An 18,526-nucleotide genomic window follows, 5' to 3' on the forward strand; every position below is an offset into this window, starting at 1 on the left:
GATTGTTGGTTTTCCCATGGTATACACTTCAGTCTTGACTCCCTCTGGTATATTCCTCATAGCCCAGAGATTAGCAGAAGGTAAAGAATATATGACAGTCCAAGACTATGCAAGAATCCGCACAGTGCAAAATTTAACATACAACTTTATTTTTAAAAGGAAGGATGTTATATTCCTCTCTTTTAGAATACAGTGGTAACTCTGGTCACAAACTTAATTCATTCTGGTGGTCCATTCTTTTATATATATATATAATTTTTATTCATTTTCCAAACAAATTTTATACAATCAACAAATTATTTTGCACTCATTCTTCAATTTTTGATTTCCCTCAGTTTCTCTGTCAATCTTTCATAAAATTTCTATTTGTTGACGCATTTCTAAACATGATATTGCCTTTCCCAACTCCTTTTCCTCTTACTCTATTTTTTGCAGTATTTCTTACTATCTCACAGAGTCTCTTCAAAACCAACAAGCGTTGTCTGTACATCACATATATTTTTCAGATATTCTGTAAATTTCCCCCAGTCCTCGATAAACTTTTGGACTTTCTGATATCGAATCTTCCCAGTCAATTTGTCCAATTCTGCATATTCAGTCAATTTCCTTCTCCATTCTTCCACTGTTGGAATTTCTTCCTGTTTCCATCTTTGGGCCAGAAGTATCCTTGTGGCAGTCACTGCATATTGAAACAGTTTACAGTCTCTCTTATTAATTTCGTTTCCTACCATTCCTAATAGAAAGGCCTCTGGTTTTTTAACGAACGTATATTTCAACATCTTTTTCAATTCATTGTATATCATTTCCCAGAAGTCTTTCACCCTTTTACACTCCCACAACATATGATAGAAAGTACCTTCTTTTTCTTTACATTTCCAACACTTATTGCATGTTTTATACATTTTGGCCAGTTTAACTGGCGTTATATACCATCTGTAAAACATTTTCATTACATTTTCTTTCAACGCAGTACATGCCGTAAATTTTAACCTTTCATTCCATAATTTCATCCAATCATCATACTGTATATTATAACCAAAGTCTCTTGCCCAATGTATCATTACTGCTTTTACCTCTTCATCTTTTGTATGCCACACCAGCAACATTTTACACATTTTACACAGATTTTTATACTCATTATTCAATGCCTCCACTTGGAATTTTGATTCTTTACCTTCATACGCACACATTTTACAATCTTTTTAAAACATTTCATTAATCTGAAAGTAATGTAACCAGTCGTAAACAGATTCTTTCACCTCTTCATAAGTTTTCATTTTCCATTCCCCCCCCCCTCTTGTTACCAATTCTCCATATGTTATCCACCTCCCCCTCATATTATTTTTTTTCACACTCATCACTTCTAATGGTGAAATCCAATGGGGGAGTCTAGGTTCCAACAAGTTTTTATACCTCTCCCACACCTCTATCAGTCATCTTCGGAAGGTGTGGTTTTCGAAACCTTTGTGAATTTTTTTCTTCTCATACCATAGATAAGCATGCCACCCAAATCTGTTATCAAATCCTTCTAAATCTAACAACTCTCCATTCTCTAAATTAATCCATTCCTTTATCCAACAGAGGCATGATGCTTCATAATATAATTTCAAATCTGGCAGGGCGAAGCCACCTCTTTCTTTTGCATCTGTTAATAACTTAAACTGAATCCTTGGCTTCTTACCCTGCCAGATATATCTTGAAATTATTTTTTGCCATTCTTTAAAAATTGATGCCCCCTTGATTATCGGCAGTGATTGGAAAAGGAATAACATCTTTGGTAGCACACTCATTTTTATCGTAGATATTCTCCCCCAAAAGGACAGTTTCAGTCTTCCCCACACCTCCAAATCCCTTTTTATTTGATTCCACATAGGTAAATAATTGTTTTGAAACAAATCAATGTTCTTGGGGGTTAACCATATTCCTAAATACTTCACTTTGTTCACCACTTCTATCTCTGTCCTTTGTTGTATTTCCTCAATTAATTCTTGATTCATGTTTTTAGCCATAATTTTCGTCTTTTTTTTGTTGAGATAGAATCCTGCAACTCGACCAAATTGTTCTATTTCTTCTAAGATTCTTTCAATACTTTCCACTGGTTCTTCTACTGTCATTACCAAGTCATCCGTGAATGCTTTAACTTTGTATTCATTTTTCCCTATAGACACCCCTTTTATATCTTCATTTTTTCTTACTGATTTTAGCAAAACTTCCAGCACCATAATGAATAATAGTGGCAACAGTGGGCATCCCTGCCTTGTACCCTTGGTTATTTTAATATCTTCTGTAGTATAGTTATTTACTATCAGCTTCGCTTTCTGTTCTGTATATATTGTCTTTATCCCATTATAAAATTCCTTACCCACTTCCATATACTCTAGATTTTTTAACATAAAGTTCCATGATATATTATCGAAGGCCTTTTCAGTGTCCACAAAGATTAAAATAGCTTGTTTTTCGTTCCTGGCATTCAGATATTCCAATATATTTATTATGTTTCTTATCTTTCATCTGTCTGCCAGGAAGAAAACCCGCTTGATCCTTACGTATAAATTCTTGCAATACTTTTCCATTCTCTTTGCTAATATACTCGCAAAAATTTTATACTCAGTGTTCAACAGCGAAATAGGCCTATAATTTTTGACTTGTGTCAAATCCGAATCTTGTTTTGGGATAAGTGTGATAAAGGCTTCTTTCCATGTTTCCGGAATTTCACAGTTCTTTAATATGTTGCTTATGACTTCTTTCAATGGTACAAGTAGGGTGCTTCTCATTTCCTTATAATATCTAGCTGTAAATCCATCTGGTCCTGGAGCTTTCCCTTTTTTCAATTCCTTTATTACCTCTTTTTTTCTTCTGTTTCAATTGGGGCGTTCAAAAAATCTTTTTTCTCCGTCGGGATCTTCTGCACTTCTTTTTCCTTTAAAAATCTTTCTATCTTTCTCATATTATTCTTTTCCTTGCTTTTATATAGTTGTCTATAGAAGTCCAAGAATCCTTTTCTAATTTGTTTCGGGTTTTCTATTTCTGTACCATCAATAATGATTTTATTTACTGTGTTCTGTTCCTTTCTTTTCTTAATCTGCCACGCCAGCCATTTTCCTGATTTATTTGCGAATTCAAAATTTCTTTGTCTCATTCTTTTTATATTCCCTTCTACTTCCTTATTTATCATCATTGCGAATTGTGTTTGTAGGGTCTTTATACTCTGTCATATCTTCTCATTATTTGGTTTCTTTATCAATTTTTGTTCATTCTCCGTTATCTGTTTTAATATTTCCTTCTTATTCTTCTCTCTGTTCTTATTTTTCAAAGCGTTCTGCTGGATAAAGAAACCTCTCATCACTGCTTTGCTGGCGTCCCATACCATGTTCATTTTTGTTCCCTTATTGCAATTATTCAGAAAGTACTCTGACAAATACTTTTGAGCATTTTCAACTACCTTCTGTTCATCCAAAAGGTAGTCGTTCATTCTCCATCTAAACGTTCTTTCTTCAAAACCCTTTAATTCGAATTTTATTGCACTATGATCCGAAATCACTCTTGGTTGAATTTCAACTTCTGAGATTCTTGGAGTTAGTTCATTTGAGACCCATATTTGATCTATTCTTGGCAGAGATTGATTTGGATCAGAGTAGAACGTAAATTGTTTCTCTAGCGGGTGTCTCAGTCTCCAAATATCAATCAGATTGCAATTCTTTATCATTGAAAAGAAAGTCTTAGGTAATTTTCCATCTTTACCCACCCCAGTTGTTTTCAATCTGTCCATTTCCATTGACACCACTCCATTCAGGTCTCCCATTATTATAATTTTCTGATCCATATATTCGAACAGTTTTTCTTCTAGATTTTTGTAAAAGTCTGTCTTGTTTCCATTTGGTGCGTAGATCCCGACAATTATTTTTTCTCCTTGCCACTTTATTTGAACTGCCATAACTCTGCCTTCTTCATCTTTAAAGATTTGTTGAGATTCAATATTTTTCCTGATATACAAAACTACCCCTCTCTTTTTACTCTTATCTGAAGATACAAATTCATTTCCCAGTCTTTTGTTGATTAAAATTTTTTATGCCTTCTCGCCACATGAGTTTCTTGTAGACAGATGATATCCAAATTTTTCTTTTTAAAATGTTGTTCAACTTTATTTCGGGTTTTTTTATCGTTAATCCCATTAATGTTCCAAGTCCATAAATTCAACTCCGTTTTAGCCATTTTGCGTTCTTTGTTATAAATTTCATAATTCGTCTACCTCTTCTTCTTTTTCTTCTTCCTCTTCTTCTTTCTTCCTTTTCTTCTTTTTCTAACTCCTCTGGATCCACTCCTCCTGCAGCCTCCATTCCTAGTTCCGCTCCTCTTGTTTCTTCATCCTCGCTTCGTAGCTCTTTGTATTTTCTCAAAAATTTTCCTAATTCTTCCAAGCTCGTGAGTCTGTCTTTTACTTTTGTAAACAAAGGAGATCCCTTCTGGGTATTCCCATCTGAATTCTATGTTATTCTTTTTTAGAATCTGTACTGTTGGTTTATATGGGTCTCTCTGTTTAAGAAGCCTGATCGGGATGTCTTTAAAAATAATTATATAATTTCCTTCTATATTCAGTCTCTTCTCTCTGTTCTTTTGGAGAATCTGGTTTCTCATCTCCCTGTCCTGAAAGATAATCAGGCAGTCTCCTGGAAACTTTCTTGCTTTGGCTGATCTTGTCTTCAGTCGAAATGCACTTTGCACAGATTTTGTCACTTCTTCTATATCCATCTCCATCCATTGTGCAATTTCTTTTATTAATTTCTCTTTCATATTTTCTCCTTGCTGCTCTGGGACAAGTCTCAATCTTAAATTCACTTCTCTCTGCCTGAGTTCATTCATAGGAATCGCATCCCAGACCTCCTCTTGAGTTTTGTTGATTTCTGACATCCCCACCCATATTCTCTCTTCTTCCTTCCTCATCTCCCTCATTTCCACTCTTGTCTTTTTCATTCCCTCTTCCAGGTTCTGTGTCCTCTTATTCACGTCCTTCAGTTGCCCTTTTAACTCATTAACTGTAACATCAATTTTTTTGTCCATTTGGCCCATTCTCTTATCCATTTGTTCCAGTTTCGCTTCTATATTCTTTTCGCTCTGCTTAATGTTGGAATTAACCTCTGCAAACATTTTCATAATTTCCCCTTTAAGGTCTGACTCTTGTTTTGAACCTCTCCTCTCTGCCGGTGTTCCCCCATCACCTCCTTTCTTTTGTGTATGAGACATTATAATCAAAATCCAAATACTTAATTTACAGTCCACAATAATAAAATGTTCAATCCAAATATACAATCGGTAAAATATTTTCCCTCTAATAATGCATTGAATAAGACAAATATATAAATAAATCCTCCTCCTAAATTCTCATACACTTAAATTTATATATCAGTTAATTTATATAAACCATTTTTTTCCTAAATAGATTTTAACAATATAGATTTAACTTGTAAGGCGGAACACCTATTAACCTATAAATTTCAACTTTGCGTGGTCCATTCTTAACCTGAAACTGTTCTTAACCTGAGGTACCACTTTAGCTAATGGGGCCTCCCGCTGCTGTCACACTGCCACTGCCACTGCCACCACCACGCAATTTCTCTTCTCATCCTGAGGAAAAGTTCAAAAACCCAAGGTACTACTTCTGGGTTAGCAGAGTCTGTAACCTGAAGTGTCTGTAACCCGAGATGTCTGTAACCCGAGGTACCACTGTATTTTTAAAATTGGACACCAAATACCTATGCATCTTGGTGATTCTGTCCATTCTTTGTTCACACACTTTACTGTAAAAGCTCCCAAAAGGCTGTATCCTTGGCGACAGCGATAGCGCACCTTCTCAAGAGGCAAGTACCTTTGCTTGAGATCAGTCGTAATCTGACCATTAGAAACCCGGGGTGGGGGAGGGCATGTTACATCTGAAATGATAGATAAAACTTCAGTCCTTGAAAATGCATTCTATTCCCACAAAATAGCACCTACCAGTTTGTTCCAACATTCTGAGAGTGGACAAAAGATGTCATAAGAGAGGATACTGTCCTAACTGTGAGAATTGCTGGTCTCCAACCCCCATCGAGGGTATAGGCTCCTATCTACCCAGCTGTAACTATAAACACATGGACTTAGGAAAGAGCCCTGTTCGACTCAGAATAAACTTGCACTGGAGGAAGCTGAGAAAAGAGCACATGCTTGTGGGGTTGCAACCTCAAGCCTGCTATTTGCAACCCCAGTGCTGTCATTCTTAGCTATAAAAGTTAGAGGTCAAAAGTGTGTGCTTTCTGTTATGTATTCAGTGGTCTGTGTTTACCTGAGCTTGAGTCTGGACTAAGAATTCTGAGCCCCTATGTTCTGATTCGATACATGATATCCAATCACAGAACATTTCAGGATTTAGGCCTCTGCCATTGGCCCTTAAACTCTGAGTCATAATTCACAGCTTGGAAGTTTAGGCAGCCAATCACGTTGGGAGTGGGAGTGGCCCAGGCCTTCAGAAATGTACATAAGCAGTTCCTTTGCCCCTGTTGTCCAGTTCCATTAGTTCAATAAAGGTTCTTGTTGTTATCACTGTGTCTTGCCTCGTGGGAAACCACCTACACTACACTTTTGTAAATGAGTCCAGGAAGAAAAGTCCCTGAAAATGGCAGCTGTATTGGGTCATTTAAGGGTAAGTCAAGGTGCATATGGCAACTCTTCTTCCCTGCTGCCTGGAACACAAAAAGCACTGAGGTCCACCTAGATCAATTTTATCTGTGTCAGGGATCCTGTGGCCCTCCAGATGTTGTTGGACTACATCTCCCATCATCCCCAGCCAGCAAGGTTGATGGTCAGAGATGATGGGAAGTGCAACAACATCGGCGGGGGCACAAGTTCCCCATCCCTGGTCCATATGGATTGTTAGAGGCTCTCCAGGAGTTCAGGCAGTGGTTTGTCCTAGCCTCCACCTGGAGATGCCAGTGATTGAACGTGGCGCATTGTGCATACAAAACCCGTCTTCGATCCCTGCATTACAATATTGAAATTCTCCTATACAATTCAAGTCTTCTTTGAGCCCAAAATGCACAGTCTGAGAGGCAGTTTCCATGCTCTATTGCTGCCCTTCCCCATCTGAGGCTGACTAGAAAGAGGCATGTCTTAACACTGGGATACCATTCTATCATGCAGTATTTCCCAGTGCAGAGGCAAAATTGCCAGCCTTCAGAGGAGGGCACACGGAAAACAGGGACTCACACAGGTGGATAATTCTCCTTGTTAGGACTTTAAAAATAAACTTCTTTGGCTGTAACAGTAAAGCATGCCTCCAGTTTTAACTCAGAAATAAAATATCTGCCTTGGCCACCAGGCATTTTGTAATCTCTTTCCAGTTTCTTCCGCTTCCTTTTTCACATTTATATTTGGCACACAGAAGGAAGATCAGGAACCCAGTATACCTGAAGGAGCGTCTCCACACCCATCGTTCTGCTCGGACACTGAGGTCCAGCTCTGAGGGCCTTGTGGCAATTCCCTCACAGCGAGATGTGATGTTACAGGGAACCAGGCAGAGGGCCTTCTCAGTCGTGGCACCCGCCCTGTGGAATGCCCTCCCATCAGATGTCAAGGAAATAAACAGCTATCTGACTTTTAGAAGGCATCTGAAGACAGCCCTGTTTAGGGAAGTTTTTAAGGATTGATGCTTTTATTTTGTTTTTAGATATCTTGTAAGCCGCCCAGAGTAGCTGGGGAAATCCAGCCAGATAGGTGAGGTATAAATAATAAAAAATATCATCATCATCATCATCATCATCATCTGCAATGCCAGGTCTTACCTACACATGTCGGTGGTTCTGACCACTCTTTATTTTGACATGTTACATTAGGCGATCCAGAGATTTCAAAACCTTCATGGCACTGATAATGCACCTCGTCTTCAGGCAGGTAGATCTCTGCTGTCCCCGTCACAATGTCAGCACTGGCAACTGCAGGGGGCTCTCCGCAGATTGCATCTACATGGGGAGAGGAAACCAACAAATAAGCTTTTCCTCCACAAATTGTGCTTTCTGCATAATAGATACCCATCATTCTTCTTAAAAAAAGAATACCAGAACCTAATGTGAACAAACACAAAGATAAGAATGCAAGAGCTTAATGCAAGCAAACCTTGCTTACAGACAGGGTCACCAACTTCTCAAAACCATTGCAGGGGCCCCATGCAACGCCCTGCTGTCACATGTGCAACATCACACAGAGCTGGGCGGTGGAGCCAAATGAGGCTGCAGCACGACCCCAGCAGCAGGTGGACCCTGTCCTCCCCAGCCAGCTGCCGTGCAAGGGAAAGAGGTAAAGGGACCCCTGACCGTTAGGTCCAGTTGCGGACGACTCTGGGGTTGCGGTGCTCATCTCGCTTTACTGGCTGAGGGAGCTGGCATACAGCTTCCAGGTCATGTGGCCAGCATGACTAAGCTGCTTCTGGCGAACCAGAGCAGCGCACAGAAACGCCGTTTACCTTCCCGCCAGAGCAGTACCTATTTATCTACTTGCACTTTGACGTGCTTTCAGACTGCTAGGTTGGTAGGAGCAGGGACCGAGCAATAGGAGCTCACCCCATTGCGGGGATTTGAACCGCCGACCTTCCAATCAGCAAGCCCTAGGCTCAGTGGTTTAACCCACAGAGCCACCCGCATCCCTGTGCAAGGGAAAGAATTCACCCCCAAATGTCTCGGCCCCTAGGAGTTGGTGCCTATGTTTACAGATCATGGTTAAGGAGGACCAAGCTTAACTGCCATCCTGCTGTCCAATGCCTAACTAAAGCCAAACATTGGTTTACTACCACACCTGCATGCAAAGACCAAGAGTGGGTCCAACAGTTAAGAAGGCAGTTTCTGCAAATGCTGTGAGGGGCAGATGGGGTTCACCAACTAGGTAGCCCATCTAGGAGAAGGAAAGCTCTGATCCTGAACCTTCACTGCCTTGTGGGATATCTTTAGGAGAAGGGAAGTAAACTCTACACAAATTCAGAGCAGAGTCCCTAAAACAGTTGGATGGCACCTTGTACACCTCATTCCAACAACTGCTACAGCCAAGCTGGTGCCAAATGTATTGCATTGCTTTCCTTTGAACCACATCAGCAAAGCTGAGAGGGGGGTCTTCTTGTCTGGGCAGCCCAGGAAAAATGAGAAGCTGGAAGAACTGAAATTGACAGATCCATCCATACCTCAGACAGATAGTTATTTAACCCAAGGTCATTTAGTTTAAGTACAGTGATACCTCAGGTTACATACATTTCAGGTTACATACGCTTCAGGTTACACATTCCGCTAACCCAGAAATAGTGCTTCAGGTTAAGAACTTTGCTTCAGCATAAGAACAGAAATCGGGCTCCGGCGGTGCGGCAGCAGCAGGAGGCCCCATTAGCTAAAGTGGTGCTTCAGGTTAAGAACAGTTTCAGGTTAAGAACGGACCTCCGGAATGAATTAAGTACTTAACCTGAGGTACCACTGTATCTCTAAGATACTTGATTTGTTCTGCTATAATATAGGCCAAGTTAAGCTCTATGTCACATAGATTTCAGTGGGAAGAATTGTTACGAAAAAGGAGCAATGCTGCAGCTGAGTGCTCCAGATGGCTGGAAAGCCAAACAGGATGTTGATGTTTTGGGACTGTACCGTGGGAACAAGGGACAGTCTATTCTGTGCACTGAGCACCGGATGTTAGCTCAGAGTGTCACATGACTTGTACTGGAAGTACATGGGAGGAGTTATTCTCTCTCTGCTGTTGATGTAAAGAGAGTGCAGACACGTTTTCTCTGTACTGCTGGAAAGACACAAATAAAGGCATGTAAATACATTTCTGTCTGTCTCTCTCCCCTCCCTGGGGGATGGAAGGGGAGGAGTGGTGTGTTCTTCTCACGTGGAGGAGGATCGCCGATAGAGATCTCGCCTTGTCTTGCCGGGAGTTGCTGACGGGGGAGATCAACAAGGAACTCAAGCCAGGCACCTGGAGAGTGGCCAATTCCTCTGACTAAGGCTTGAATTCCGACAAGAATAACTACGTTCTCAAACTCGGCTGGATGTTGCCACTGCCCTTTAATTGAATTGTATTAGGCAATATTATTTCTTCAGGGCAGAGTTTAAATTTGACAAAGGGACGTATACAAATATGACGGCAGCCGAACCTGGGATTCAGCACTAAATTCCTAAATATAACCATCAGAAAACCAATTTACAATGTGTATCACTTAGTTTACATCAGGGGTGGGGAAGTTTAAGCCTGGGGACAGGATTTAAATGCAGCCAGCCTCTGAGGCCCTACAATCTAATGGTGGGGCAAAAATGCCCCACTCCACAATAAAGAATAAATGTTGCCCCCAACCACCCATTCCACTCATCCAAACATACCAAGTTCTAAAAAAGCATCCATTCCATTCATCCATGCAAGCAATGTCATGATCCCCGTTTCCCAATGCCTTCATTGGCAATTAATATTGGCAGAGCGGGGATCTACATTCCTCTCTGCAATGCTTTTGAGATTGGAGATGGAGGAGGAGTCAGGAGGTTGCCCTGTGGGGAATGATGGAAGGTTGGAGTAATCACTGCTGTTTGCCCTCTCTGTTTGTGAGGCATGGGAGGGATGCAAAGAAGGAGCTGTTGCCCCCACCATAACTTGCAACAGTGTTCACACCACCAGAGAGGATTTGCCAGAATGCATCTCGCCTAGGAACTAGTGCTGTCAGTAGGACCTTCATCTAAAAAGTTACTGTTTTCAGTTTTTTAACGTTAAATAGATTTCCCAGGAAGATTCCAACCCGAGAAGAGGTTACGTGTGTGCTGTGGGCCCACTTCTTCCTGGGTTGATAAGGGAGGTACAGTACGATGGGACACACTGCTTGCAGGGACTGCTCAGATACTGATACAAATACAGTAAAAGGGTACCCCAGGGCAGCAGGAAGGCTGCACTAGAAGGACCTGTGATATTGATCAGAAGCTCTCTTTTCTCCAAGCGTAGGAGTGGCTGACCACTTCTCTGATTTGTCAGAGAACGTTCTGCATCTAGTAGCATTCACATAAATCGGAAGCTGTCTTTTCCCACAAATACCCATTCATTGCTGAATCGGAGCAAACAGCAATCCACAGAAAAGCTCTCAGATATGGAGCTTTAAAGCTTGGAACTCTGCCTAGAAAGTGCAGGAGGAAAGGTCAGTGTGGGTGAGCCCAGATTATTGCCTGATCAAGCACACTACAGTGGTACCTTGATTTAAGAACAGCTTAGTTTATGAACAAATTGGAAATAGAATGCTGCAAACCCGGAAGTAAGTGTTTTGGTTTATGAACTTTGCCTTGGAAGCTGAACATGTTCCGCTTCCTGTTGAGTGTGTTCTGTTTGTAAATTGAGTCCCCCACTGCTAATCAGAGGCTTCCTGTTGTGTCCCGAGCACCCACACAATACAGAGGTGACATTTGGAGCTTTTGTTTTTGCTATATTTCTGCGTTTTTGTTTATGTGGCTTTTACATTTTTTTGACTGTGACTTGTTCTTCGTTTTATGGGACTGACTTGTGACTGTGGCTTGTGACTTTGTTTTTGTGACTGTGTGGAACCCAGTACAGCTACTGGTTGATTGTGTGACTGCAGAAATGGATAAAAGCCCCCCCATCCAAACAATGACTATCATCAGTGTACGTAAGAAATTTTTTTTTTAAAAAAAAATATCATCTACAATACTGTCTTATTTATTTTATAGTAAAGTACATTGATTATTGCCTTCATTTTATGGATCAATGGTCTCGTTAGATAGTAAACTTCATGTTAAATTGCTGTTTTACGGGTTGTTTTTCATCGTCTGGAACAGATTAATCCATTTTCCATTACTTTCTATGGGAAAGCACACCTTGGTTTAAGAACACTTTGGTTTAAGAACGGACTTCCAGAACGGATTAAGTTCGTAAACCGATGTAGCACTGTATTGCCAAAGCTGATCAGCAGAACTCTCCAAGGTATCACCAGAGTTCATTCCAAGCCTTTCTACCCCAGATCATTTTAACTGGAGATGTAAAGGATTTAAGCAGAATCACATTTGTGAGCCTAAACATCTACAGAGATGAACTTTCTTGTTCACTATGCCCCTTGCTGTTCAAACCAGTGCTTGAATTGCTCTGTTCCCAGAAGCAAACTACCTTTAGAATTGTTACCCAGGCAAAACATGCAACATACCTTCACAGGTTGAAGCTTCCGACCACTTTCCTTTGTGGCATGTAATATTCCGTGGTCCTTCTGTAGCATAACCTGGTGCACATTTGAAAGGTATCAGGTCCCCAGACTTATAGCGATTTTTTATTAATCCTTCATATGCAGCATCAGTGAGTCTGGGGGGCTCCCCACATGACTTTTCTGAGAAGATAATACAAATGAAAATATGATTCTCAAAAAATGTCACCATACCTGTGTCTGGATTTCCCTACTAAAATACTGAACAAAGCTGCATTTCAAAGTCTGAGGGGAGTTGTGTGTTGTTGGTTGTTCCCCCCCCCCCCCAAGAGTGAGATATGAAGGCAGGCAGAAAGTGAGCAGAGGGATCAGTAATCAGAGAAGTTCACAATGGGTTAAATGCTGAAGAACATAAATATTACCGGGAAAGAAAACAGATGGTTTAGTAATTGAATATGTCTGCTATGACCAATCTGCAGAATTTAGATACATGTTTAAGTCTGGCCAGGTCCTTAGTCCAGAGGTTTTCAAACTTTTATACCACCTTCCTAATTGCCTGCTCTCAAGTTTCAATTTGACTCCCAAAGAAATCCAAAATATTGAGGGATTCTGGAGTCACAACCTAAAGCACACTCTCAGTTTAAGCAGGGCAGTGGCTATACCCAGTGCTTTTTTTCCTGGGGGTACGCATACTCCTAAACATTTTGTGAATCTTTGTACTTTTGTCCATTTACTGTATTTATTTTCCCCAATCTGAACTATAAAATGGTGATTTTCTTGAGTCAAAATGAGAGTACCCCAAACACTTTCTTAGAAAATAAGCACTGGCTGTATCTGTTGAGTTTTGCCACTGCCCCACATAATCTTACAGTGCAGCCCATAATACACATTTTGCCTTTTGCTGCTGTGCATTATAGGGGAAAACCAGTAAATGTGGATCAGGTTCTATCGATCAAGTTTTTTTTTAAAAACGCTTGTCTGTTCTGACTAGGGATGGTAAGCCAGTAAACCAGCATCTCACTGAGAAGCCCCTGAAAAGTTTCTGAGACATTCAAGTGCTGCCCAAAACCAAAAGCAAGGTCATGGTTGAAATATTAAAGCAACAAAATGTTAGACTGCAAGTTGAATTACCCTCAGTTCTGCAAGGGGGAGAATATTTCAAAACTCTGAATGTTTGCTGGTTGGCAGGACACTTCAAGTGAGGCAGTGTCACAATTTCTATAGGTTTGGCAAAATGTCTTCCATGCATAGTCTTGATGGAATAAGACTGAAGTCTCATTGAAAGCTCTTCATTGGATATATAGTTACCTTCCACTTTTGAATGGAAGCTGAGGTCCAGCTCTGAGGGTCTAGGAAATAAACAACTATCTGACTTTTAGAAGACATCTGAAGGCAACCCTGTTTAGGGAAGTTTTTAATGTTTGATGTTTTATTGTGTTTTTAATATTCTGTTGAGAGGTGCCCAGAGTGGCTGGGGAAACACAGCCAAATGGGTGGAGTATAAATAATAAATTATTATTATATCATAAATGTATTTTCTTACCTCTGCAAGTTGGCGGTGGGGACCACTCCCTATTTTCACATGTTGAAGTACTTGATTCCCCAAGTTCAAAACCTTCATGGCAATGATACTCCACACTTTCACCAGAAAGATACTTTCTCTGGGATCTATTATTTACCTCACCATGGGCAATTGCAGGGGGATCTCCACATCTTGAAACTGGAAAGGGAGTTATATAGCATGCGGTCTTCATGAATGCGATTAAATGGCATAAAAACATTTCCAGAGTGTTTTGTATGCAGAACTGCTCCCTCCTTTTTCATCTGGTAGAAAGTTTCAGAGGCAGCCAATTCAAAGTCAGTTTGCGTGTGGAGGTCCCCAAGCCACCCCTCAAAATAATTCACAAATCACACATAATTTTTGCTTAAGGTTTTTGGCATAATTTTGGCCACAACTTTATTAAAATACATAATCTGTGAGTGGTTGCTTAGGCGTTGGTTAAGACTATCTGTCCCCCCGCCTGGGACAGAACTGACTTTCCAAACTCCCTCGGAAGCCAGTGAAGGGAAAACAATATTGGGGATCAGTTGAGCTGAGTGACAGTCCCTCACCGCTCACCCAACCTGCTCCCCAAGCTTGCCGGCCCTGGTCCCATTTCAGGGATTGGATGAAATCGTGGCAAGCCCCAGGATTCCTTTAACGGAATTCCCTTCCACACCACCATTGGAGGGGCAGGCCTTTGGTCCCACCCACCAATTGCTACATGCAATTTGCCCCAGCAACCCAGCAACCCAGCCATCCAATCATTGCCCCAGGCCATCATCATTTTACCTGCCTGGCAACAGAGGGTTGGCCTGGCAGACCCCACCGCAACACGTGCTCTCATTTTAGGGAGAACATGCTTTACAAAGTGAGGCAGGGAAGAAAGAAATTTGGAGGCTTATAGTATTGCTTTGATATCTGTTATTTTATTAATATGTGCACTGCAGATGGGAGAGTGGTTAGGTACCTAGACACCCTAAGTAGGTTTACCAATAAGTTTTTTCCAGTTAAGTGAGTCAGTGGGGGTTATTCTCATAAAAATGCACTTATGATTTCAGCTACACTTTCCATTCTGTAGTTCAGGCGTTGTCAACCTGGTCTCTACCGCCCACTATTGGGCATTTCAGGATTCTAGGTGGGCGGTAGGGGGTTCTACGGCACAAACGGAATCCTCCTCCCATCGAGCACTGGTGGGCGGTAAGGGAATTTTACCATCAAGAAAGATGCATTAGTGGGCAGTAGGTATAAAAAGGTTAACTACTCCTGCCTTAGTTATTTCAAACCATAGCAGCAGGTCGTAAGACTACTTAGCTCAGTACCATGCATAGTATCTTTCATGGAATGCAGGATTTTATCTTCTCCTTTTATGCCCAATTATAGGTTGCCAACGAAATATGCGGGGTGCAATGCCATTGTCTTGAAAGTTGGAGAATGGAGGAGTTATTTGCAGCCAAGCGGTCTTCTTCAGGCATTCAAGTTCTGTATGCAAAATGAAGGCGTGTGTAAAGAGGGGGGTGGCAACTCCCTCCTTCCTCTATGCATGTTCACTGAATGCCTGAACAGAGTTTGTCCGCCTGAAACGGCTTCAGCCCAGGATACCTGAAGGAGTGTCTCCACTCCCATCCTTCAGCCCGGACACTGAGATCCTCCTCCAAGGGCCTTCTGGTGGTTCCCTCACTGCGAGAAGTGAGATTACAGGGAACCAGGCAGAAGGCCTTCTCAGTAGTGGCGTTCGGACTATGGAAGGCCCTCCCATCAGACGTCAAGGAAATAAATAGCTATCTGACTTTTAGAAGACATCTGAAGGCAGCCCTGTTTAGGGAAGTTTTTAATGTTTGATATTTTATCGTGTTTTTAATATTCTCTTGGAAGTTGCCTAGAGTGGCTAGGAAACCCAGCCAGATGGGCATGATAAAAACAAGAAAATTATTATTTGTTTGTTTGTTTGTTTGTTTGTTTGTTTGTTTGTTTGTTGTTATTCTGCCTGGGTATGCAAAGAAGAGTGGGATATACAGTCAATCAATCAATCAATCAATCAATCAATCAGATCACATCATATATTTTGCTTCATCAGCTGTGTAGGGGACAACAGGGGAAGAGTGTAAGACACTTGGTTGCTACTTATGGCATCAGCTGCCATTCGTGTTACATCTAATTCCTGCCATTCTATTGAGCGGCTCCCAAAATTATTGGAGAGAAATTCACCATGGAGCACTATCTCCACCCTTATACCAAAGAAAAATATTTATTTATTTTCTTTCCAATCTCTTCGTAGAGCACTTGGAGATGCTTTGTGGAGCACCGAGTGCTCCATGGAGCAGAGTTTGGGAAACACTGATCTATTGAATAAGCATCTTTATTACCTCACAAGTGCATTACTATTTATAAAAAAGGTAAAGGACCCCTAGATGGGTTGCGGCGCTCATCTCGCTTTCAGGCCAAGGGAGCCAGTGTTTGCCCACAGACAGCTTTCCGGGTCATGTGGCCAGCATGATTAAACCGCTTCTGGCACAATGGAACACCGTGACGGAAACCAGAGTGCACAGAAACACCGTTTACCTTCCCGCCACAGCAGTACCTATTTATCTACTTGCACTGGCGTGCTTTTGAACTGCTAGGTTGGCAGGAGCTGGGCAGAGCAACGGGAGCTCACCGCATTGCGGCAAGCCATAGCAGCACCCACATCCCTGGTTTGAATCCCCATTATTAAATAAGAAGAACATAAGAAGAGCCTGGTGGGTCAATGGCCCTTCTAGGCCAGCGTTCTGTCCTCAAGTGGGCAGCCAAATGTCTGTTGGAGACCTACAAGCCTGATCTGAACGTAAGAGCAATCTCCCTTCCTGTGATTTGCAGCAACTGGTATATGCAAAGCATAGACATCAATGGCCTTCTCCATGAATTTCTCCAGTCCTCTTTTTAAGCCATCTAACTTGGTGGCTATCAATGTCTTCTGTATGAGTAGGTTCCAAAGTTTAACTGTGTCCTTAGAATAATTTGAGAGAGGAATTGCCATTTTGAGGCCACATTGTCATTTATATTTTCTAGTTTCTTTTCATTTTTAAAAAGTTATGCTTCTTTAGTTTATAAATCACACACCACCACCCTCAATTCTCTGACTTCTTGAAAACAAAAAAGGGAAATACGAAAGGAAGATCATACTAACCTAAACAGCGCGGTGGGGTTTGCCACTTTCCATTGTCACATTTTATTTTTTGTGGCCCTTGAAGAAAGAAGTTCTCCTGACATCTGAAGCTTATCTCCTCACCACTCTTATAGTTTCTCGTATCAGTTATGTCAATGGCATTGGGAAGCTGAGGTGGTGGTGGACAGAATGCTTTAATAAATAAATAAAAGTCCATTAGAATTCAATGATATAGAGTTATGCAAGGAAACGATGAAAGAGAAGAGCATTTAAGAATCTATGAAAAGTGAGCATCTAGTCAAACCTCCTTATCCCTTGAATGGATTCAATGTTGCAATGAGTTAGTTGCATTGGTCTTGAACCAAAGAGCTGCCTGGTAAAACCTGCAAGAGAAGCAGAACTTCTCCACTTTAGTTCCAGTGAGATCCCCATGTTGCCTCATCAGGCTCTCCAAAACTCAGTGCAGGTGAGGCGTCTGTCTACAGAAGTGTGGAGAGTTGCTGCCGCTCCTGAAATTTATATTTGCATGCTACCCTTCCTCTATTGCAGTGCTTTAACCTGCATATGATTCAGTTCAGCTTTGCATGCTTCTTGTGGTGCATGAGATCATACCAAAAAGGTTCTTGCTGGCAACCTAAATCTGACATGTGAACTCAACCCAGATTTTACCATTATAAAGCTACCGGAAGGTCACTGTTGAGAAAGTAGCAAGATATGCCACCCAATCCAGTTTTATGTGTTTCTGAATCCTGGGCACCACAGTTGAGTTGACCTCCAGGGATGGTGCTCTCAGACAGGGATGCAGAAGGGAAAATGCACTCTGTGCCTCTGTTTGCAAGAACCAACAGCCTGTAGTGACTGCTTTGCAAGCTGCTAATTCTGTCCTTGGGTCGAATGATTGCCTTTCCCATGTGGCAGCAATGCTTCTGCTCCTGAAGTGGATAAACTAATATCCTGATCTCACACCAGCCGAGTACATAAGGCATGCAGAATTCATGCAATCTTAAAGGAAAGCTTTATGTGATCTTTCCAAAGGAGATGAGTCTAGCCTACCCAGGAAGGCACTCCTGAACAGGTCTGTCCCACTCTTGCTTCCAGTGGCCACATCTGTCACTCAAGTTGAGAAACCATGCATTTGTATATGGCATGCAAAACTGTGCCTATGCATTCTGGCTCAGGTGACCATTTTCCATTAACACATTTTGTTTTATGCTGATTGGAACCACAGCTGTAGGTTACAACGATGTTGTGCATAAACTTTTTCTCCAGAGAAGCATATGGTACAAACTCTGCATTCTGTGGACGTGTACATTTTGCTGCAACATCTAACAATTCAAATATTGTTTAAGTAAAGTTGTTTGTTAGCAAATCACAATCAAATGGAGTTAATCAACTAGAAAATCTCACTGGTATTTTTCATGCACATCTATTTTCCAATACGCCTTTCAGTCTTTATTGCAGTCAATCCTTGCAGCAGTTTTGGAGGAGAAACCATAATTATTGCCTTTTTTTATAGGGCAGCTGAGGTGAAGAAGTAGTAACAGACTTGATTAAGACCACAAAGTATGTCTGTGGCAGAGGTCTCCTGGCAGTAGGTCTAATTTCCCGCCCAATGGATCACAAGCATATAATTGCTTATGTTAATAAATGGTAATTA

General features: G+C 41.3%; 2 protein-coding genes across 7 annotated transcripts in view; one reads left to right on the plus strand and one right to left on the minus strand.

Moving 5' to 3' along the window:
* The window catches only part of LOC310765406 (complement factor H-related protein 5-like), a 316,979-nt gene that overhangs the window by 79,320 nt on the left and 219,133 nt on the right, over window positions 1-18,526 (plus strand). The gene's annotated exons all lie outside the window — the stretch shown is intronic.
* The window catches only part of LOC310765395 (complement factor H-like), a 100,426-nt gene that overhangs the window by 45,049 nt on the left and 36,851 nt on the right, over window positions 1-18,526 (minus strand). For 5 of the 6 annotated variants that reach the window (XM_083620258.1, XM_083620260.1, XM_083620259.1 and 2 more), the window contains 5 exons: window positions 16,891-17,061; window positions 13,728-13,904; window positions 12,191-12,367; window positions 7,812-7,988; window positions 5,751-5,927 (listed from right to left, as the gene is read on the minus strand). In XM_083620258.1, the coding sequence (XP_083476384.1) occupies window positions 5,751-5,927; window positions 7,812-7,988; window positions 12,191-12,367; window positions 13,728-13,904; window positions 16,891-17,061 (879 nt within the window). The remainder of the gene's footprint in view (window positions 1-5,750; window positions 5,928-7,811; window positions 7,989-12,190; window positions 12,368-13,727; window positions 13,905-16,890; window positions 17,062-18,526) is intronic. The other variant, XM_083620263.1, reaches the window with a different exon arrangement.

Source organism: Podarcis filfolensis (assembly GCF_964270895.1).
Source record: "Podarcis filfolensis genome assembly, chromosome: 6".
Taxonomy (NCBI): Eukaryota; Metazoa; Chordata; class Lepidosauria; order Squamata; family Lacertidae; genus Podarcis; species Podarcis filfolensis.